The sequence below is a fragment of the Anguilla rostrata genome, chromosome 10 (genome assembly GCF_018555375.3).
Source record: "Anguilla rostrata isolate EN2019 chromosome 10, ASM1855537v3, whole genome shotgun sequence".
In the NCBI taxonomy this organism is placed as follows: domain Eukaryota; kingdom Metazoa; phylum Chordata; class Actinopteri; order Anguilliformes; family Anguillidae; genus Anguilla; species Anguilla rostrata.
Genome location: NC_057942.1, coordinates 31,803,717 through 31,827,632, shown reverse-complemented (window position 1 = coordinate 31,827,632; position 23,916 = coordinate 31,803,717). Strand labels below are relative to the sequence as shown.

At 40.4% G+C, this 23,916-nt stretch overlaps 1 protein-coding gene and 2 long non-coding RNA genes across 3 annotated transcripts; 1 reads left to right on the top strand and 2 right to left on the bottom strand.

The window, feature by feature from the left end:
* Positions 1–1,570: 1,570 nt before the first annotated feature.
* On the bottom strand, positions 1,571–9,556 carry nr2f1a (nuclear receptor subfamily 2, group F, member 1a). Its single transcript, XM_064296525.1, has 3 exons — positions 8,314–9,556; positions 6,173–6,700; positions 1,571–2,821 (listed from the first exon to the last, which is right to left on the bottom strand). Exons 1-3 carry the CDS (start codon positions 8,747–8,749, stop codon positions 2,547–2,549), a joined length of 1,239 nt encoding a protein of 412 aa, XP_064152595.1. The 5' UTR covers positions 8,750–9,556; the 3' UTR covers positions 1,571–2,546.
* A 174-nt stretch (positions 9,557–9,730) lies between these two features.
* LOC135233211 (uncharacterized) lies at positions 9,731–21,077 on the top strand. Its single transcript, XR_010323785.1, has 2 exons — positions 9,731–11,321; positions 19,841–21,077. It is a non-coding gene; the product is annotated as an uncharacterized LOC135233211 (long non-coding RNA).
* Positions 17,142–19,218, bottom strand: LOC135233212 (uncharacterized). The gene is made up of 2 exons (XR_010323786.1): positions 18,936–19,218; positions 17,142–18,350 (listed from the first exon to the last, which is right to left on the bottom strand). It is a non-coding gene; the product is annotated as an uncharacterized LOC135233212 (long non-coding RNA).
* Positions 21,078–23,916: the final 2,839 nt, after the last annotated feature.

Here is a 23,916-nt window from a genome sequence, read left to right as displayed (position 1 = left end):
ACTTACACGGTTCACGAGTCTTTGCGCTCGTACATGCAGCCTAACACCATTGCCAGCGAGAATGGTCATTTTCGGAATGAATATCTCAATATATCGATTTAAAATTACACATAACGCGCCACAGATAAGAATATATTGGCACGCACAAGCACTGATGTATATATAAAATAAATCACCTCATGCACACATACATGAAACGATTATATAATGGGAAAAACAACAAAACACAAGATTACCGAACCTCTCATCCAACACCCCAAACAAAATCTAATGCAGTTTGAACCCTCATACTCGCTGTGGAACAATTATTCAAATATGGAGGTATATTCTTAGAACAAATCGCCAAAGTAAGCTCTTTTATCTAAATTTTTGGAGAAACAGCCAGATAGTCTCAATCGCGAAATGTGGAATGTGAAGGAACGCAAATTCTACGTTTAGCATCTTCCTACTCGTTTGACCTACACTGAGCTGAGTCATTTGCATAGACACAGAGCAAAATTTGAAGACTCCCCGTGTGCAGTTCAATTGAACAGTTAATCTTTATGCGCCGCAGCATAAGGTTTTCCCACAAAATTCATACTTTAAATACTTGTTCATGGTATTTCTGAGGACAATATACAACGGATAATGTAATCAATCAATGTATGTCAGTAGAAAGCTACATATAGTTCTTAATACGAAATGTTTATTAATATGTTCATGATATTTTTAGGAAACGAAGTACAAAGGGTGGATCCCCAAACATTTTAATGAGACGTCCTTCCTGACAGTTCTTAACATTGTTTGTGCACTTGGCTTTCCCGCTAACCCTTACAAGGCTTCAGTCTCCATACCGACCGACTTTACACATTTCCCATCCACATATATTACTGCCGTTCTTTATTGAACCTACTCCTGCAGCGCTTCAGTCAAAATGAGAAGGATAACAAAAAACAATGGTTTAAACTGGACTGGTGCTTCGCTTCGTTGTCGTTAGTTTCTCCGGATAAGGTGGATTGGAAGATCCGCAATAAATTGATATGATGGGGAAAATGTCCCTCGACAGAGTGCATTCTTCCAGTGCTGTCTGGGAAAATATTAAACATTCATACGCTGAAGCAGCTACGGCGATTTGCACCAGTAGCTAACAACACAACCCAACAACGCAAACGCCAGCTCCTGCACGTATTCGTGTGTCCATGAGTTTCCATGAACCCACGTCTGTATGCGCGTGAAACCTTACACAGACAACCACACTTCTAATCCACTTCAGTAATTTTCAAAACCCAGGGGCATTCCCCCATTTGAACAAAGCCTGCGTCTAAACAAAATACATTTATAAACGCTTCCATAAAAAGGGTACAGGTGGATGGTAAAGGCCAATGCTTTGGATTTTTTCAGCATCAATATCTTAAAAGGCTTTAAAGAAGGGACCAAACGTTGATGGAGTCTACGTGAAGACAACGGGCCTAATAAAGGGCCTGTATCCCTTATGTAATTTTTGGTTTTGCGCTTTGCAGGTTACTCCGCCGCCAGTCGGTTAGAGATGTTCCAACTCGCGCATCACATGAAAATTCTTGAGAACAAGACATTGTTGCCTACTTGTTTTTAATAGTACAGTCACCATCACACAACTCTTACCAACGGATCCTGCTGAAAAAGCTGTATCATGGAATATGCAAATCGAGGCAACAACCAATAAAATCCAAGAAACAATGAAAATTTCAAGACGAAACAAACAAAATGTATTTGAAATGATATATTAAAAGTGCTTTTGAATTTTCTTTTATGTCTTTTCATTTTTCCTTTTTTTTTTTTTTTACTGATGATCGACTCCAAACACACTTAGGCTATAACCAGGAAAAGTTTCAGGTGTGTCCTCTCCTCAAAATGTCCATGAGGTCAAGTTCGCCGTTGCACGTCCGTAGCATCAATTGTAATTGGCAGGTCAACCATCAGTGATAATATTGTCATAGCGATTAGACCGTTTCTTATGTCTAACTTTCTTTATTTTTCTGTTTTAAATTCTCACTTCAATTTTAATTCTTGGAGAACATAGCTTCGACAACATATATCGCACTCATTATAAGAAGCAAAAGGTTATATCAAAAATTATTAGTATAGAATCACAGAAAACCTGGTTTAGAACCAGAAATATACAAAACAGAGAAAGATACATAGACACAGGACATTTCTTATAATTTGCTCGGAAACATTTTCCCGCTAGGTCTTGATTCTTTTTACTGCGCATACGATGTTTTTCATTTTATTTGTATTTTTTTTTACAAAAAAGAAAATAAAGACTAGTATTTTACAAAATGAAAAGTCGTTTGCTTGTAGATGAGAGTGGATTTACACAAGAGTAAGTCCATTCCTTATTTTCTGTACATAATGTATTCCATCTCAGATCTCAGTCCCCCCCTTCAAAAAAATAAAAAATAAAATAAAATGGGGGCAAAGTCTTGTCTTCTACGATGTTCAGAAATGAGGTCCTATATATAGTCTTCTTATTCAGGTTGCTTTTGGTCCTTTTACGTTCGTGGTGTTTTTTCACTTTCTCGCTCGGATCATTGGATGGACATATAAGGCCAGTTGAAGCTGCTCCCGGATAACAACATATCCCTTATGAGGGTTTCAATAGGAGTTTTACCTACCAAGCGGACGAAGAACAGCTGCTCAATTACTGATGAAGAGACGGTGCGGAGAGACGGCAGCCGCAGCAAGAGCTTGCCAAAACGGCTCGGCTGGTTTGGGTATTGGCTTCTCACGTATTCCTCAAGGGCGCACTGAGACTTCTCCTGTAGGCTTTCGATGTGAGCCGCATCTGACAGGCCACAAGCGTCTGAGAAGCCAAAACAGAAGACAAAAGGACCCAGGTTATCATTTAACATTCGCATTATGGGTTAGTGTCAAACTGAAATAAAACACACTTCCAGGTATACGGTACGTGCAATATCACTCTAGAACGAGAAGCGCCTGCCAAGCACGCAAAATCATTGTACGAAGTCATTTGGACAGAATATCGCAAAATGTGATCCCGCTAATGCAGATACCAAGACATGTGCATAAACAAAAGAAAAGGGAAAATAAAACGGTTTGAAAAGGAGATTTGAGAAGCCCCAACTCTACATTTAACAGCTAGCCAATAAAGCGTAGTAGTTTAATAGTGTTTAGTAGTGTTTGTAGGGTCTATGGAAATTTATGAAACTTGGACAGCAGAATAAGTCTGAATTTCCACAATTGTAATAGGGCTTAATTATTCCCAATGTGGATATTCTCGGCAATTTATTTGGCCGGTCTTCGAGGATGTGTCTTTCTTGGCTTGCCATGAAACACACAAAACAAGGCCGCTGGAAGCAATCGAATTTATCAGCAGGACTGAAGTCAATAGTCACGCTAAAAGCACGTCAGAATAACAAAAATAGGCCATCGAGACACAAACATTAATCAACACTTTGTTCGTGCACGACGATATTTTGTTTTGTACCAATTAGTTCAGCAAATGGAAGACACATTGGTAAATTGAAGACCCTATTCCTTAGCTCTATATTTACCCTAATGTTGCATTTACGAGAGCATACCAGGGAACCGCGGCAGTTCATAGCATACATGCCATGCTGTAACGCCATCCCAAACCCTTAGGAAAACACCAACATTCCGGCATGTGCACCGTTAGATTTGACTACGGGTTGAAACAGTGTTGTAGCTACCCTGTTAGAGACATAGCTAGGTCTCTGAGTCAGTATAATGTATTAAACATCAGACAATGGCATCTAAAAGGCTTTTAGACTGATCTTTATTTCGCCAAGCTATAATTCACTGTGGTCAGACACAATAACCTTATGAACTTGTGAACTGTGCTGGGGCCAGGCTGAGATCCCAGAATGATTTACAATGACCTTAAACTAAGCAGGGTAGCCCATGTATGCAAATCCGTTTGGATTAACAGGGAGGTTCGAGAAATACTATGTAAAACAATGAATATGGGCAAATTTTCCATAAAAAAAGAAAATATTGGTCACCGGATCATTCATATTGAAATAATTTATATGGAACTATGAATTCCAGGACCAAAATTAGCAAATTAAAATGCTTTAGATTCTCTCTGCACTGTAGGCCTAAAGCATCCAACATGACCCATATATTTATAGTACATTGGGCTATATGCATATGCAGATAAAAAATAAATAAATTAAATCACCTTAGAATATACAGAAATGGTAGTTAAAATGTGATATACATTTTTAAAATGCATAATATATATATATATTTTAAAGAAAACTAAACAAAAATAACTTGGGGCATAATTAACTAACACAGATTGCATTCATTGCAATTCATTGCTAACACAGAGCAAAGAAAGTCTCAGAGTCTTACCAGAGGCTTAAAAGAACAACCGCAAAAAAAAGTGACCAGTTCACGAAAATGGGAATGCACTGATGCATGCCCAAGAAACATTAATATAGTTAATCCATGGTTTGGTTTCAGGACGGATGAAACCTAGGATTGTTGTAAAAATATTTTTAAATCAGTAGGATTTATATATATTTTTTACACAGTCAAAATCTCTTCCGGAGATCGTCCATAAGAATATATCCAGTTCTCAATAATAATAATAATAATAATAATAATAATAATAATAATAATAAAAACTCAAATGTACGAATACATGTAAGTGACATTTCTAATAATAATAATAATAACAATAATAATAATAATAATAAATGAAACTGATTAAGTCATAGGGATTATCTAGAACCTAAAAATACACAATGAAGTCAACAGCCTGGAAAAAAGTAGTTCATTTGAATATCCTTTGGTGAGTCTGTTAGCTAGTGCAGGGTGAAGAGCTGACCCTCACCTCTACCTCTCTCATCCTCAACACACACACGGTTATTCTAATGTATCATTATTGAACTGGGTACAGCGTGTGAAGTGTATGCTTCATAAAATGAAAGAAGTAAAAAAAATAAAGTAAAAAGGATTTTTTTTGCCTTAAATGCAAAAATATACATTTTCCCAGGGACAGTGCATTCTGTGATAAAACGAGGTCTGTCTGACCAGTATGGCTTGCGAGGCTAGTCAACCAGCGCTAATAAAGTATATAATGCTATAAACTATTTGCGATTTAAAGCGGAGCACTACAAAAACCTTTGAAAATGGCTGAAGTCATTCGTCACATATCCCCCAAAATTCAACCGAATTTCCAAAAATTGTTGAGCAGCTTGCTGGGATCACAGATTAAGGCTCTTCGGGGCCTCTGCAAGGCCTCGCGCGATCCCTGCGCGTCTATGTGATTTGTCAAAAGCTCTAATATGTAGTTCATGCAATGCTGTGTTTATTTATGGAACGACATCTATGCCAAGTAACGATGTGTTTAAGAGAGAAATGTACAGTTTTTATATTTAATACGTATCCAGTAACATAAGTATTTTATATAGGCCGACGTGTTTACACAATTACAAAATAGTCATATTTGGCAAATGACCATTACATCCCCATATATATATATATATATATATAAAATAAAATATTTTCCCCACAAAATCCCATGGGATATTTTTTTCAACGTAATATAAACCGTGACTGCATTGTTAGGATGGTATAGAATGCCTAATTCAAAATACATATTAACACTCGCGGTAGGCGAAAGGCACCACCGCATACATAGTGGAACGTGAGCGGGAATTTTCACATTATAGAGATCTTTCTCGCTCGGACAAGGGGTCCATACATTTTGTTTCATGTCCGTCAGCTTATTAATTAATTCGACGAGACACGTGTTGCGTAAATCATCATACAGGCAATACTTCCCTAAATTTCCCACGGTCTGTGCTACACTTCTATTGCCGTTTTGTCGTGCTCTACGCTCTTATTAAAACACTTAGATGACACTGAGAACTACATTGTAGTTATACGACTGTATACGAAAAAAAATGTTTTTTCTGTGACCACAGTTCTGAAAACAACTCTGCACGCAGTCATCGTGGGCTTTGTGGTCATCTCTGAAAGTCTTGGGCCCCATCTATGTCGGGGCACACAACGCCGTTTACATATTACATAAACTGCTTTAAAAGTGGAACTGAACACGGGACGGAATTAAGAAAGAATTTACCACTGGGTCTACTTCTACTACTCTTTTCTCGTTCAGATCCCTGCAAGAAGGCCTCGCATAGGCTCGGTTAACGCTTACCTGACGTAAAGAGGACTATTGCTTTGATGCAGCTGTACTCTGCCGAATCGACGTGAAGGGCTTTGAGCTTCTCGACCTGTTCCTGGAAGATACGAATGTGATCCATGAAAGCCACGACCCGGTCCGCGGACATTGGAGAGGCGTGGAGGCCAGCCGCGGCGAGCAGAGGGGCCACGTGCAAGGGCATGGAGCACTGAGCCGCGTTAAGCACAAACAACTCGCTCCACGTCAGCCTGAGAAGTGACACCTGGTCTGTGATCTGGAGGTCGGGGAAGAAAGGGATGTTCCTTGCCCATTCCACGGCGCTGAAGAGCAAGCGAGCAGCCAGTTCACAAATGTTCTCGATGCCCATTATGTTGTTGGGCTGCATGCACTGGCTCCCGTATCTGGAGGTCGGGTAAGGCTCGGCCCGGAGTAACAACGAGATGTATCCGGAGAGATAACAATGACCGTTCAGAGGGTCCCCGTTCGTCAGTGCGTACTGGCCTGGGTTCGGCTGGGTTGGAGGCATTCTTCCTCGCTGAACCGCTGACAAAAAGAAAGAGAAGGAGAGGAAATGTGCATCCAGAGCTGATAAACATTTGAGTTTCTGTGCAGGCTGTATATTCCACAGAAATTCCTGAACTGACATAGCGTGTGCGTATTTGCTGTAACTCCACGATTCTCCCTTTAAACAGTAATACAATGTATTAATTTGTAATGAAAATAATGTTATCTGCCGCGAATATGCGTGTGTTTGCATGTGGGTACGCCATTCTGAAAAAAGACCATGTGCAATGAATTCCAACCGCCAGCTTTTGTTATAAATTCTATTTGAAGTTCCCACTACATCAGTCTGGCGTCTCACTGATTCAGTGTTTATCTATATATTTGTATGCATACATGAATAACACACACACATACACACACACACACACACACACACACATACGCGCGCGCGCACACACACACGTGTTTGCTTCGTAATAAGTGCACTCAGACACATCCGAGATAAATCACTGCAAGAGCAACGTTAAAACAACTCATGCTATGATACTCGATATTAGTGGAGTGATCCCATTTAAATATACACTCTCCATACACCCTTGCAGTGCCTAAACACACGATTCACTAACTACCTGAATGCAAAACACAATCGCCTTTGCAGTTCCGACGGTTGTTCTTCTAATTCGCCTACAAAAAACAAAACATAATATTGACAAACTGAGTCAACACATTTATGTTTTGTTATTATAACCCGAGCAAAACAGCTACGGGTAATAGGGATTAAAATATGCTGTGCCTACCATCAACGAGGACACACAATTAGTGATATAAAGACAACATTTATGTTTTGCATCATAAATGGAGGCTTTAAATATACAGTCGGTACGCCTCACGCGTGCGCTGTATTTTAAAGGAATATTTGTTTTACAGAATACAATAAAATATCCTGAACTCACACGGCAGTTGCCATTTTAAGCTATTACTATTTTCCACTATAGTAAAAACTGTACTGGCGAGGATGGGATGGCATGGCCTTTACAGAAACACACTAAAATGCTAAACAAATCCCACTAAAGTTCTGTAGAGCAGAACACTTGTCTAAAATAACGTACATTACACTTGTGACACTACATAAGCGGCCTGACATATGCAAAAAGTCGGCAATAACAGCAAGTGCGTATGCACAAGCATGTGCAAAATGCTACTTTTGTATGGGTACATACGTCCGCACACACACACACACACACACACACACTCTCACACATACGCACACACACAAACGCACTGAGGCAATGACTAAGAAGACATTTAAATACTAAATTATTTTTTTTTTAAAGAAAATCATATAGCCTACGTTGCGCTTGCAGAAAAAGAGCAAGACACGGCGATCTGGTTTTTACTAAAAAGGATAAACAGAGAAATAGGGTACCGCTTTGTCACAGCACTCACTAGACCTACGAAGCGATGAATTTTTACAACACACAAGAATACATGCGCGTTTCCTTTGTGCACAGCCTACGCACACAAACATACACATAATCGCGCGCATGAATGTCTTTGGGCAAAAATATAAATGACCTTCATGGTAAATAACGCGCCGGTTTGCCTGCGGGAGTTGCGGATGTGTAGAGATTGCATTAAAAAAATATATTCACCTTCCCGCCGCATGCCCACTTTTAAACATTTCTTCAGTCGGCAGTACTGGCACTGATTACGATGGTGCTGATCGATGGGACAGTTCCTGTTGGCACGACATGTATACGTTAAGTTCCTCCGGACACTCCTCTTGAAGAAACTTTTGCATCCCTCGCAGGTGAACTGACCGTAGTGCTTGCCGCTGGATTTGTCTCCGCAAACCACACATTCAATATGCTGTTGACTCTGTCCAGAATTTTGGCTCTGCCCCTTGTCGCCAGCAGTCCCTGGCGTTGAAGGGGGTCCTGGCTGACTCGGGGTTTGCGGAGTGTGTGGAGCTGCCGACGCCGCCTGCTGTTGCTCCCTAGCCGGCTGAGCTGCTGGATTCGGGCCGCTCGGAGTTCCTCCGGCCACGTCTTCCTGCGGATCTCGCCAGACGCTAACTACCATTGCCATATCTCGGGCCCGAAAAGTGCTATAAAGCGAACTAATCGCTGGGATTCTTGTACGTGGAACAAGAGGTAATATCAAATAAACGACTGTGAAAAGTCAAACCGAAGCAGGCGATCACATAGGAAAGTGTGAGCATAGGACAATCAATACATTCAAAATACAAAGTGGCGATCGAAAAGGCACCCGATCAGGATATGCAAGTATCGGGAGGCCAGTTCCAAGGTAAATTGCAGTCAGCCATTCAGGAACCCAATCTTGGTAAAAAGAGCGCACGAGAGGTAACAATTACAGTTTGGTTTAAAATAACCAGTTACGAGGCAGGACCGATTCACCGAGACGAAGAAATAAAAATGAATTGTGTAAGAAAAAAAAAAGAAAAAAACGATCCAAAGTCTGGCGTGAAATAAATCCCTTTCTTTTCTTCCTTGTCCCTTACTCCTGTCTTCACTGGTGGAAGAGAGGAAAAAACTGAAGAGCGGAATTTTATGTCTATATTTTCAAAATAAAACTCATCTGGACCAACAAAACGGCGTCGTCGAAGTGCCCCTGTAGTTTCACCTCTCCAGCAGGAATGGAGCGAAAGAGAAAAGATAAAAAGAAAAAACAACAACTAATAGAATATGCAAGAAGGAGAGACCCAAAAATGAATGCGTTTAAACGGGAAGACCAGCAGAGCAATGTTTCCGAAACGGGGATCTGCGCGAATGTCTGTATATAGTGAACTTTGACACTACTATTGAAACTGACACGTTTCTATGGAGATCGCTGCGCCTTATATGGTGCTCGTGTCAAGGAGCCAAGAGAGGGGCTGCTGGCAACTGATAATCAAAGGCGACTGACTGGTCAGAGCCCTGCATTGAGGAGGGGGGTGGAAAAGGGGGGGGGGTTTAGGGGGGGAGAGAAAAATGGGAGGCTAAGGTTAGCCAAGCCTCCTTCACTCCATTGGTTAGAGTCCTCGTTGCTTGCTACCTACGACTGGGGGGTTCTGACAAGCACAATTTACATCGAGCTCGCCCTGCGCTGCTATTTACTCTGAAACCTGATTAGTATGGGTCGCTATTGTCACAAAAGAGGAAGAAACCCTGGACAGAATAGCCAAAAAGAGGGGTAAAAGAGGGGGACATAGCTCGGTGCACGTGAAATAAACAAACGTGCGAGGGTGAAAGGACTCGAGTCGAGTCCCTCAAAGTTTGAGACGGTTTGTTTGAAGCTGCTGTCTTAATTATAGCCTAAATGCTAATGTGACTGACAGTATCAGTGCCCTGTTCTCTAATTTTACAATATGAAGAAATACGTGTGATAACACGCAGCGCATGTAAACCACTTTTCATACCAATGCAGAGGAGAACATAGCGCAATGTAAACGAAGAGCATTTATGTGAAAACATCTATATTGCAAAAAAAAAAAAAAAAAACGATCGCTTAATACAGAACCAGCCTTAATAATAGTGGCCGATTCTGATTACAGCGAGACGGAAACACACAGCTTGAAACCCGACAGAGATATTGGAATTGGTAATGCATAGCAAGAATACAACGCGGATGCCATGTTATGTTGCTATTATTACAGTAATTCCAAAATTAAGTTAAGTTGCTTGAAAATTGCGCGGGGAATCCGACTGTCTGTATCGAGACAGAGAAGCCTGCGCCGAACAGACTTAAAATGTCTGGATCGGACTGCCATCTAGCGTACAGTAGACAATTACAGAGGCACAGTGCTGTATAATGTATTGTAATCAAGTACCTTTTAAAGAAATGTTATAAAAATGCAGATGCATATGGATTTTTTATCAGCACTATTGCGATTGTTGACGTAGTGTGCAATAAAGCAAAATTCTCATCTTGCTAATTTGCAACCATTTTTGCAGAATAAATTTCCCGAACAAAAAAGTTTTTCATAAAACACATTCTGCTTCTGTATGAAAGAAAAGTATGTTGCGTTAAGATGTACACCAATAATCGTGTTGACGTGCGTATATATTCTTATACGTACAAACATGATGTCAAATGTGCCAATGCGTCCCTTTTCAACTCATAAGTTCAGCAGCGTAATAGTTTTATAACACAAATGGTTCCAGAGCTGAACGGTCAGGGTTAGTGCGGGTTTATAGTTGGTATTACTTCGTAAATGCAATGTACAAATAGCAAAGAGGCAGCATTACAATAGGATGCAAATGTCGAAGCAGTGCCCCAGTAAATGCAGTTCTTGGGGGGATGTCTGTTTTTGACTATTCAGCAACGGCGCTTTTCGCGTTCCTCTCCCCGCTGCTCCAAATAAACTCTCGGTCATGTCTTCTGCTTCTTGAAAAGGTGAAACGAATAAGATTAAATCAGACAAAGGGAAAGTTCTGTAAGTGTATCATCAAGATTTTACTCCACAGATTGCGAAGAGAGCGCGAAGGAGAGAGAGGGAGAGGGAATAGCGAATGAGAGAAGAGGGAAGAAAGCTTGCACGAAAACAGCGAGGCAGAAGAGGGAAAGTGGACACTAGGACATTTAAAGAAGAAGCAGCCATGGAAAGCTGTGATGGGTGGATGGCAGATAGAAACATCAGAATTAAACCTATTTCCGTCTGGTAAGTACACCATTTCTTTGTAGTATACAATTCGTAATTAGCCGTAATAGTCAAAAATAGATTGTCACACAATGCCATGACCAAAAGCAAACCAGCAAATGCTATTTTCTGTGTGCATGTCATACAAACTATGGAAGCTTCCTTGAAACAAATTTCAGAAAAATTCGCAAGATTGTTTTTTTTCTTCTCTTTTTTTAATAGCTAACAAATGCATTTTCTCATAGCGAGTTCTGCATTTCTATACCCACACAATCTGTTTATTTTTGTGGATCGTTACTGGCGGGCTAACATCTTCGAAGAAAAAATATTTTCCAGGTCGTATAAGCTTCTCACCTGCTCAAGCGTATTTGTTGTTTAATCACATAATGAAAAGATCGATAGCAGCCTGTTTGTCTAAGCGACAGTGTTAACGGATTGAAAGGACAGTTACACGATCGACTTGGTCACTGAAAGACAGACAAACACAGGAGCACAACTTGCTAGTTACTGGGCAGCGTCGGTACTCAAGATGTTCATTCCAAAGTAAAAAAAAAAAAAAAAAAACACACACACACACAAAACCATAACTGTAAATAAGATATTAATTACTTGAAGACTAATGCACTGGTCCAGTTTACGTCTGTACAATATGAGGAATAGGGGGTTTCCATTCCTAACTCGGGTATCCAAGACGATAAATGTTAACATTAAGACAGTGTTCAATTAAGTTAAGCTGCAAACTTATGGCCTTCCTTCCCATATTTAACTATCCAAATCTTCAATTTCCGTGAGAGGAAAACACAAAGGAAAATACGTGGGTAAAGTATGTTTAGTATGGCTATTTTTTAAAGTCCATCGTTACAATAATAATTGCAGTAATAGACTATTAGCTACACCTGCGACTTCGTAAGGATTTAACTTTTATTGAAAAAACATTTAAATGTATAACTATGTTCAGTATGTGATAGTATCACATTTAATTCTACTATAAATAAAGCAGTTTATCATCATCGTTATCATTATTAAGATTAGCAAAGTTATCTCTGTGAATAAGACAGAATAGTTAGGGTAAAGTCGTAAAAATAAGACTATATACTGAAATTAAACATTTGCAGGGGACCGTTTTACTGTTGCAAACTACACATTTTGTTTCATATATGCATATTAAGGTAGGCTAAAACCTATTAAAACCACACACATTTACTGGCTGAATGTATAAAGAATAACATTTGATAAAGTGATAAACACATATAACAGTATTATATTGAAAGAAGACAGTCTTTACGATGTTCTGCTCTCTCCCTTTAATGATACATGTCAAATTCATGAGTAAAACAAGTTATTCAAAAACATATTTAGAACTGATTCTAATCCGTATATTTAATTCCCTCCAGGAATAGTTATAAAGACAATGCAATTCCATAGTCGCCAGCCTTCATGATTCAAGATCAGTGGTGAAAATAGGGTTGCGTTAAAATTCTTTTAAAATAACAAAAAAACACATTATGTTTACAATTTCTATACTGTTTTTTACGTTTAGTGATCTAGATGTTACACGCTACATTAAAATGGATCTATCAAATCAGTAGACCATTTAAGTTCAAATTAACGTGGGCTTTCATTGCTTTTCGCTATACTTTAAAGGCCTCTGTCGGGAAGCCACCTGTAAAAACAAGTCTTATGTTTCTCTGCCATGAGAAAGGGTTACAAATTACCCAGACAACCAATCTCACGTGCAATGTTTTCACATTCCCGCGTAGGCTCGCGTCGGCTTTGAACTGTGCGGGCAATTTGTAAACGTGGGGTTTGGTCGATGCTTTGAAATAAAACCATTTATCCCCATATTTTACTTAAGCAGTGATATATCATGGAAACATATTTCCCAAAGAGCCTATTACTTAAACACGGCACGTGAGGCCTGGCTCATTCTTAGCAAATACCAAGAAGCAGCGAGTTTTATATGGGAGCATTCCTAAACGTTCAAAAGGGGAAATATTCAGGATACTTATATATTATTTAAAGGCAACAATCAATGCAATATCGATTTACCACATGATTCAAGAACTACTTGCAGATTTTAATAATCTGAAAAATATTTCACTTGCACTAACACGTTTTCATAGTTGCCACCAGGTGAAGGTCTAATACAAGCGACAATATAGTATTTTTAATTTTAAAAAGTTGAAGTCACATATTATGCAGGTGTCACATAAGTTCCAAAATTCGTACCTAATAAGTTACTTAAACTATTTTCACTATAATTTACAAGTTATGTGCTTGTGTAATGATAATGTTATGTTCAGCCTAATTAAACATAACGAATGCGTTAGTGCATGTTTTCTCCTCTAAATAACCATACGCTGTTTATTTCAAGGTGTATTGAGCTACAGAGAAATTGAGATAGCTGCAATTTCTGTTTTTCTTATAAGAACAAGCTGTGCGTAACTTTAATGTGCGAGTTAGAGGTTTTGTTGCTTCTACCATTGCTTTGAGATTCTGCAAGTTGAAAGAAAGGCGGTGGAGGCCTTTGTCCAGTCTGATCCTTGGCTATTTCGGGGGCTCAGATTGGTGTGAAAGGGACTAGAAGGTCACTTGAAATCGCCTTTTATCTGCTGCCGTTTTCTCTATGGGCCAGCAACTTTCAATAGACATAATCTAATCGCTCTTAATGGGAAGGGTATTCGTGAGAAAAGGGGTAAATATCTTTAATCGAGAACCACGTCACTTTATATTACTATACGTAACAAATGCAGCACGAACTGTCACACTTCAGTGGATCTTCTCATTCTTGAAACCAGAATAAACACCATATAGCAGTGTTCCACATGACGACTGATATCGTGTTATTCAATTTAAATCAGGGGTAAATTGAGAGAGCTAGTACACGCAGATTAGTACACTCGAGCTCGACTTAAAAATCCAGGGAGTTTTCACTGAAATCAGCATTTGAAATTAAAGACATGAAACAGTTCATAGGACGGAGACGCTAGAAAATTGGACGTTGAGACGAGTAGACGATTTTGCATGATATAAATAAATTTAACAATTAATAATATAATTACTCATGTAATGGATTATATAAAATTTTACATAAACTTGCGACATTGGAGACATATACATTAGTTTAACACTTTGTCAACTAAGTTTCGGTACATTTTACTCTGGGTACAAATGTAACCTTTTTCAGCCTTGAAAGTGGGGTGCAACTAAACTTTGAGACTGCCCTCTTTTAATCAACACCACTGACAGGTAAAACAAAGCCAAGCCTAATCACAAGGGACTACATGTTTGAAAAAGTCGTAAAGAGTCCGAGTTTACCCTCGTTTTAATTGGGCTTTAACCAGCTATATTATATAATCAGCTATAACTAACGGGTTCGCACCTGGATTAGGTACCGCTCATTTAAAGACTTAGATGGATACGCAGCCAGAGACAAAACGGGCACATTTCTGTATCTCGTATTTTTTTAAATGGTTTTTTTCTAGTTCACAAATATATCTAGCAGCCAGTCACGATGAATATGCCCACATAGGTTTCAAACTGAAAAAAAGAAAGACTAACTGCGGACAATGAGGCCTAAATGACTTCTCCAATTAGCTTGTGGTTAAACTTTAGTTAGAGGGACTGTCAGTTTATGCAATGGGTAATGGTTTTATTGCACACAAAACCATCATCTATTTAGAGCATATGTGCTAATTAGTTTGGATGTCTCTGAGACAGACATCATAAATCCATTAGCACTTAGCCTAAGCATCCTCGGCTATACAGTACATATATTGAACTTTTACTGTTAACCAAAAGCAAGTCTGAAGTACTGATGACGAGATCAAAGTATAAACAGGTTTTCCATGTAGTCAACATGGGAAGACAAACACGTTTTAATGGCACAGAAGACGCTTAAAAACAAGATAATTTAAAGAAACAAATGAAAATGAACACGATTGCAAATATGTCATTAAAATAAGCCTGTATTTCGAAATAGGCCTGTCTTTTTGAAATAAGAATTTTACCAAAAAAATACCTATAAACAGAAATGTCATACAATTTCAAATACATATATAGTGTCAAACTCACTACATAAAAATAAATAATGAAAACCATCAAATAAAATGGATTTAGTAAGAATACTTGATCTTGTTTTAGTAATCAGGCTTTACATTAAAACATAATTTGAGCAAAGTCTCTAAGAGTCAGAAACATTTCATGGAGTTAAATTGAAAGTTGGATATTCGATTGTAGCAGAAAATCTGCGAGGGTTATTGAGCTATAGCAAAGTTTTGGACAAGAACCTGGTCCGACTCTGCATCCATAGCGCGAGTACATCTTCGCCTGCAGTGAATATTCATTGAAACAGAAGTAAAACAAAAAATCAGGTTATTATTATTATTTTTTACTCCATTTGAAACGTAATTCTCGCGTAGATAACAAATTGACATGTAATTTCAAAGATGTTAAGTTTTAGGCATGATGGTAATAAACTATTCAATAAATTAATCAAATTGAGATCACAACTAAAACGAGCCGGGATTATATTTTTCACAGTCGTTTCCGTCAAGGAAAAAGATAATACGCATTCACGTTAGAAAATGACAGTAACTTTCAAAAACGTTTATTTCAGGAAACGAGGGGGCAAAAGTTTAATTCTTGATCAATGCATAAAGTATGAAGAAGCTTTTAAAAATTCTGCACACGGATTACCGTTCCTTCCGTCGGTTATCAGGAAACATACTGTAGACAGGCAAAGGACACTGAGGCCGAAGCGCTTTACCTTCTTAGCAAATCTGCAATCTATGCTCAGCTACTTTTTAGTGGTATTACAATAAAATGACTGCGTAGAGACTTGTCACAAAAGTTAAGGGGTTTAACTGAGCGTGGATTAAGTGTATTCGTGTTGAATGACGATACTGCGCAACATGTAAGCACCGTTTAATTTTAGTAATTTTGCCGTGCCAAAATAATGACGATGAACTTGCCTTCATCAATCTATCTTTTGCAGGAAATGGGTGGACTCACTTCACATAACAATAATAGGTCTCTTAAACACACACACAGCAGGCGTTTAATTAGAATTCTCTTTGGTTTCGACCGCCACCTAGGAGTAACATGGTACAGCAAGATGAACACGTTCACTTCGGACCGAAATATGTGGTCCTAACTCATTTCAGCTTCAATATTTAATACTATCTAAAATACACTCACTCCAAACAGTACTTTAGCGTTGACAGTTTGTAACGGAGTTCAATTGTTTACCACATACTACTCAGTAATGCATCAATAAACAAATATGAATATTCAATATACATAACGGAGTTATGGAGTTGACACATAGTGTTTATGGCTATCATTACACAATATGATATATCAATTATACAGTATTATAAACAATCAAATCAAGTTTTGCAAAGATACTTTATGACAAACAATTTTCACAGCCTCCTCTTCCATGTTTGAACCAGGATTAGCCTTTCATCTAAATACAAGTAATTTATCATTACTGAGTTTGATGTTTAACTGTAGAGACGCCAAAAACTTTATCGCTTGACATTTACAATGCATTTACCTTTCAAGCACCTCTCAGGCACGTCCACATACACTTTAAGGTGTATGCACACATACGTCCGTGCACGCACACACCTGTGCACACAGTATATAGTGTTTTGCATTTGTGTGCACGCACGTGTAGGTGTGCTTGCGTGTGCGGGTGTGTGTGTGAGAGGAAGTCTGTGTGCGAAGGATTTTATCTACATGCACAACTTCAGGTAAATCTTACAGGTAATACTGAGATACTGAAAAATTCTTCCCAACTACTTAATAAAATGTACAAATAGGTGGCCCACACAGTAAATCCCTATTGCGCTGCCACACTCTAGGTAGCCCTACTGAGGAAAAGACAGCAGCTGTTATACTGCAGTCTTGCAAAGGAGAACATTTATTGGATATTTAGCTGAGCTTCACAAACCCAATATCAAGTGCTCGACAGTCAGAGTGGAACAGAAAACAACTTGCTCTCATGTCCAGGTGCAGTCAATACATTTGGACATTTATAGACCACATCGCTGCCTTAATCTCGGGACAGGTCAGTCCCCATATAACGTTGTAAGAGCTGCAGCATTGCTTTCCCATGATTTACACGACAGTGTACCGGTTCCTGCAACCGACATCTTCTGCAGCTACATACCGAGAAAGAAAAGAGTAGGTATTACATCTTTTTCTTTGGTCTTCACTGTCTTAGTTTATTTTTTTTAATTTTGTGATTCTATGAACATAAAAAGAATGGCAGGGCTCCAGCGCAGGATTGAGAATTTCAGAACAGACATGAGACTGTTTAGAGCACAAATGCTGTATTATATGTATTACGCAGCAAATGACTTTCAGCTATCTCAATGGCGTTTGTCAGGCCTGACTTGCTCAAAATGTCATGCGTTTACCTTAATAAAGCACTTGCTTGCTAGGACGCGTTCTGTCCCTTTAACAGTATTAAACATTTAGGGTAAGACCTCAACTGACTAAGTTGTTTTAGCTGAGCACAAATCTATACAGCAAAATTGTTAAGTCTGAAATCCACTCTGACAGCGTACATTTTCATCCCTTGTGGACTCGTATAATAACTGTGTGCTGAATTGACAATGAATATTTTGCTGTGTAGCTACATTTTTTGTCCCTTACGAGATGACCTCAATCAACATCAATGCATATTAAGTACATTGATGCGTGTTTGTTTACATCTGTGTAGGTTTAGGAAATACACGAAAGAAACGGTTCCTCTTCTCGAGAGGCAAAGTGGGTCATTTTTGTTTGAGTGCGGGTGCCAGAGAGAACATGCTTGGTACTGAAAAGTGACGCAAAGCAGGAAAGGACAAGCGACACTTGATGACCCCCTGGATGTATCGAATGCCTCCTCTTGCGTTCGCCGTCCGAGACAGCTGCGCGTTATCAGAACCTACTTGGGAGAGAGCAAGGTTGTGTCCCTGATTCTGTGGCCTCCAGTCCTCAGGCTGACACAGAAGGGAACAGCACAGCACCAAACTTTTGGGAATCAACTTAATTTGCCTGTCAAGAGATACAAGGACAGAGTGTAAAATTAAAACCTTCAGGTTGAATCATTAATATTCTTATGAGATCAGAAACTTCAGTGATACATGAGCACTGGTGAAGTTTCAGCAATCTTAAAAAAAAAAAAAAATCCTCAGGCTCAGAACTTCATTATAAACATAATCTAAAAATAAGGTATAATGCCTGGATTATAATTTTAGTAACACAATATGAGTGGTGCATAATGTTTCATTTGTCAAAAGCGTTCTCATCAAATGTATACTTCAAATGCTGGCAACGTGATTACAGTAAAAAAAAGAGAAGTTTTTAAATTAAGCTGTGAATAAACATTCCATCCCTTTCATGTTGATTTAAGTAAAGCGATTTTACATGCGTTGTTATGCTGAAACATTCTGAAGCCTTTTCTGATTGCGTTTGACACAAAATAGAAAATTAAAGTTTGTCAACCAACCCAAAACTATACACTGCGTATTAAGTTAAAGAAAAGAAAAACGTTAATTTGTCTTTATATGCGAACAGCGAAAAATCACCGCAACAAACCCATGCATACACTAACACTAAGATACACAACCAAATACCGACCCTCCGATTAACTTCGAAACTTGCCAACAAATGGCGCAGTACCATTCTTAGTCGGTCTTCTTTCTGGTGAAGTTGTCATTCACTACGCAACTGAAAGTCCAATATTGTTAAAAACCCAAATAATCAAACCCAAATCTTGGCTTGCAAATGACGTTTCTTTGGGTTGAACAGGTAACAGCGCACCATCGCCACTGCGAGTGTGGTGACAAAATTTGAAAGTAGGTTCCATACAGATCTGTCGTTCCATGAAAGACAAAAAAGGCTGCAGGCAGCCTTCCGCCGTGAATCGCCATTTTGGTTGTGAACTTTGACCTCAGTTGTGTTTTTATCCATATGCTACCTTCTCCATATTGACAACGTGCATTGCTTTCATAATTGCATTAATCAATGTTTAATGTTGGTTGATGTATTTTGTTAAGATATCGGGCATTATATGTCTGTGAAAAATAAGTCTCTGAATTATAATGTGTGCTTTCCTGATAACATTGTAAAACCACTGCCTGTCTATAAAATAATTCGTCTCTGAGATGGGTACAATGAGATGCCTTCGAATAGCGTCTTGGCTTATTGTTCACTGTAGAGCAATATGATGTACTCTGTTTGGGTGTTTTTTTTTTTAAACCATACCTTAGTAGAATAAAGCAATATGATATGACTCAGATACACAGAACTAGATAATCAAAGTTACATGGTATTTAAAAATACACTTTACAGATGAAAAGCTTTATTGAATTTCAAGTTTGCTTTCATTTTACTCCAATATGCATGCATGTTGCTGATTAAAACAGGAACTACGTTTCTCATACTTTAACCATTTCATGTGTGGCTATTGTGATAATATTATATAATATTGTCTTTCTTCTTTGTTACCTCTTGCGGTAACAGGCTTTTTTACTTTGTTGCAGGGGATAATCTCGTGCATGGTAAAGGTCTTTTAAGGTGAGTCCTATTGGCAACGTGTGCATGCCATGTGCTCATGCATACACAGATTTTTAGATACATGCTCTGTAAAAAATGTGGCACAACCAGCTGCTCATTGCTCATTGGCTCACTCACAAAGCTGGCATCATCATCATCATCCAGTCACAATTCAGAACAGCCCGATGAAGCAGAAATCTGATATGCAAGGTCGCCGGGTGCACAGCAAATAGTAATTATTCCCCATTTACTTTTAAAAATGACCCATTAAACATAAGTACATAAGGGCCATCACTGTGGTCAGTGTCAAATTCTGCTTATGGTTCGACTGAAGTACGTTGCACGTGCACTCATTTTTTTCTCAACAGGTTTTTGCAAAAATTTTTTTTACCTTTTCCAATGTGGAGTTTCCATGCATGTTGCCCGTGCACCTGTCCCGTTATCCCTGTATCCCCCTGTCAATTCCGGGAGTGCCCTGTGGGGCGAGCGCTCTTGTCCTCGCAGACGTGGCGGTGCGCAGTTTTTTTTTCACCCTGCAGCTCGCTAGCTGTGCCGCGCGGTCATCGCACCGGGGTACCGAGTCACACGTCTGCAGCTGGCGCCGGCCAATCGTCGCTCAGTAAACAGGGTGAGGCTACGGGCAGCTGTACGGCGTCCCGCTCGCCAGCCTGTCGCAGTCGACGCTGGCAGGATTCGGACCGCGGGGCTGACCCCCACAGCCAGGACCAGTGCTTTAGCTGGGCCTGCCCCCGGGGAAACCCAAGCACGATGTAACCGTGATGTAAATCTCTCTGCGGTCGTCGGAAAGTTACGCTCGGTGCTCTTCTGGGTCATGTGAGGCGAACGTGATTCAGCGCATCATTCAAAGTCAAACCAGATCAGTGTGTCTGCATCTTTTTTTTTTTTTGCTTGGGGATAATTAAAAAATAATCACACAAAAAATCTAAAATTGTAGATGGAACTGTTATTAATTCAGTTAATGACACGCAGATATCAAGAAACAACAAATCGGACTCCGCGTGTACAGGAATGGGAATTATTTTCGAACGGAACAATTCGATTGAATCTTTCATTCACTCTCTGACAATTAAGGTGAAGCATGTAGACATTTCATGTTTATATGCAAAGAAGAAACCTGTTTCTTTAAGCCAAGCTTTATTCTGACGCTCAGTGGGAATGAAAATAACAACAATAAACTCTCTACCCCAGCGGTAACTGTACTCAGATGGGTATTTCTATCTTTTTTTACTCTCAGGTTGGTTTCCTTTTCAGCTTATGTTATGCTGGATTCAAACCCATAACCCTTTGGTTTCAGACTAAAGCATCCTGATTGCTATTCCACACTACTGAGACCCTCACTTATTTTGATATAGTATGCTATAGTATATAGTATGATATAGTATGTTTGTTATTCGGAGTTTGCATCTAGGAACTATAATAAATGTCCCAAGGATCAACACACCTGTAAGATCAATCCAACAATGCCATGTGCTCAATATGCTCTGTTACACACTCCCCCCCACCCAAATTCCACCCACTGTTTTCATTGGGCTCTCTTCAGTTGTGTTTGCGGGGGATGCTCAATCATGTGCCTGCATTATGCCGTAAACTACTGTAAATATTCACGTCCCAAGTCAATAGGTGTTCAATTGCATTATGTGGTAAACTAAATATTTAAGTACCGAGTCAACAGGTACACAGTTGTGCTAAAATCTAAATAGTAAACCATTTAAATATCGATTTTACAGCACAAAGGGGAAATGAAAATGTCTTTGGAAAGAAAAGAAGGATCAGGGTTTTGTTTCCCTCAGCTACTTGCTTCACTTTCTGCCCTGTCAGTCCGTGATGTCCTGTTGCCTTAAAGCAACAGAGGCCTGGATTCAATCAACTTTTTGCCCGTAACTTTGATTTTAAAGTCAAACGCGAATATTCATCCTTTACTTCAAGAACACAGCTTGACAGGTTCATTTTGGTGATCGTTGAAACTCGCCGAACTCCGCGGGGACAAATCCCCTGCATTTACGTGCAAGTCAAAGTTGAGCACAAACCCTGATTGAATCCATACCGGTGTGCAAGGGGTCTCTCAGTGTCAGCGCGATGCAATATTGCTCTTTCTTCCAGCAAAGTTTTCCCTCAACAAACAGTTCAGTTCTGTCCGGTTCAGTCCTGGTTTTTTTTTCCTTCCACGTTGCTCCCGCAGGACCGCCAGAGTACAGAACGTCTCAGCTCGTTAATTAATTTTCTTAATTTGTGAGGAACCCACCTTACCCCAACAAAAAAAAAAAATAGGCACGCAAAAACCCGACGTCAGAGGCGTGTGCTGTGGGTCTGCTTTTTGGGTCTGAGCAGCTACGCTGTGTAATGTTCGTCTTTGCCACTTTCCCCCCGGCTCACGATCCCTCCCGTTTGCAGGAGGATATTTTGGCAGCGCGCAAATCGATAATAGCATGCGCCAGTAATGGTTCACATGAGGAGCAAATACAATAAATTCTTGCTCTTTTATTGTTGAGGAAAACACTTTAAAGGCACCATGGGTGGTTCTGCGAGAAAACAGAACCAAGGGAAAGTGCTTGTTTGGACGTGCAGTACCAGTCCCTTGTAAATCAGGGCCCCTAATTTTTTGCTCATGTTTAACTAAGCCCTTTCCCCGGGGTCCGCTTTCAAACAGTTGTTGAGAAGCTTTCCAGGGAATTGTCAGACTCCACCGCAAGACGCATGCTAAATGATAGCTGAATGATAACATTAAGTAAACCATTGATAATTCTTACGGAGAACAGCCCTGGATTTCCAGTGAAATGAAGGCCAGATGTTACTGTTTGTTCGTAACGCTGGACATTTCCTTTTAACACGTGTTGTGGCGGGGGGAGAAGGAGAAGGGAGAAGGCGGCCGACTCGGGATGCACCTGTGTCATCGCATCGCCTCATTGGCCGCTTATCGCTGTGGATACTGGCCTCCGCCCACGTGAGCGGCTGTTGGATTGGGAGTGTCGCTCGAGGTGTGCGTGTGTGTGTGTGTGTGTGTGTGTGTGTGTGTGTCTCGTTTTGCGGCAGCCCTGGCTGTGGCGTGACGGCTTCGTCGGATCTCTCGGCTCGACCCCCGTGACCGGAGGCCTTGGAGCTGAGGTGGGTTGCCAGTTCTCGGGCAAGACATTAAACATTCCACTGCTCATACCTCCCTCCGCCCCCCTATCAGACCGGGGGAGGGGGGGAGTAGGAATGTACCCATCATCCTTAAATGCGCTTCTCCAGGGGAGGCTCCCAAAGATCTGTTTGCTTCCAAAACATTAGCTTAGACAAATGCGAGCGTTACGGGGCGACTTTAATTTAATGCTCCGAAGAGCAGCGTTTCATTTCAAAGCCCCCCCCCCTCCCCCTCCCGAGGAGGACAGCATTGTGAAACAGGAGAGCACCAGTCCCCCCCTTCCCTTCCTGCTCCAGGTTCGAGTCTAACATTTTTTTATGGGGAGTGATTTCCAGGATGAAAAATAGGCCATGGGGTGTTTACAGAAGGGACCCGGCGTTGCATTTCCAAAGACATTCCTCACCCCCCCCCCATCTCCCGCCTCCCCCCCCCCCCCCCAAAAAAAAGAAAAGCTATCCAACTTTACAATCTGCTGCCACACCCCACTGAATCCCACCGCCTGTGTCAGTACCACGAAAGCAATTGCCGTTCTCGTTTAAGACACAGCCGCTTAGAAGGTAAGTGGCACCTCCCATTACGATAACAAGGCGAGTAATGGGTCTGCCTGTCCCGTGGCTCCCCATTACTTATTCATGCCCCCCCCCCCCCACCCCACCCCCCACCCACCACTCGCAGAATGTCGCCCTCTTGATCAGTGTTTAAGAACGACGCGTCGCCAAGCCACGAGCGAACGTCAGCACGACGCCCTCCACCCCCCCCCCCCCCCCGAGGAGGCGGCATCCAGCCGAGAGGAGGGGCATTGCGGAGGACGGCAGCTGACGTAAGGGGACAGGCACCGGAATGTTCCGTTTGTTTGTTGTTTTTTTTTAAAGAAATGTTTGTTTGTTGTTCTGCTTTCGAGGATTTTCGGGTGGTGGAGGG

Coding starts and splice junctions, on each gene's coding strand:
- nr2f1a (XM_064296525.1), bottom strand. CDS start 8,749: ATGGCAATGGTAGTTAGCGTCTGGCGAGATCCGCAGGAAGACGTGGCC. Junction 6,701..8,313: donor AGTGGGCATGCGGCGGGAAG/GTGAATATATTT, acceptor TCTTTTTGTCAG/CGGTTCAGCGAGGAAGAATG. Junction 2,822..6,172: donor AATAGTCCTCTTTACGTCAG/GTAAGCGTTAAC, acceptor TTGGCTTCTCAG/ACGCTTGTGGCCTGTCAGAT.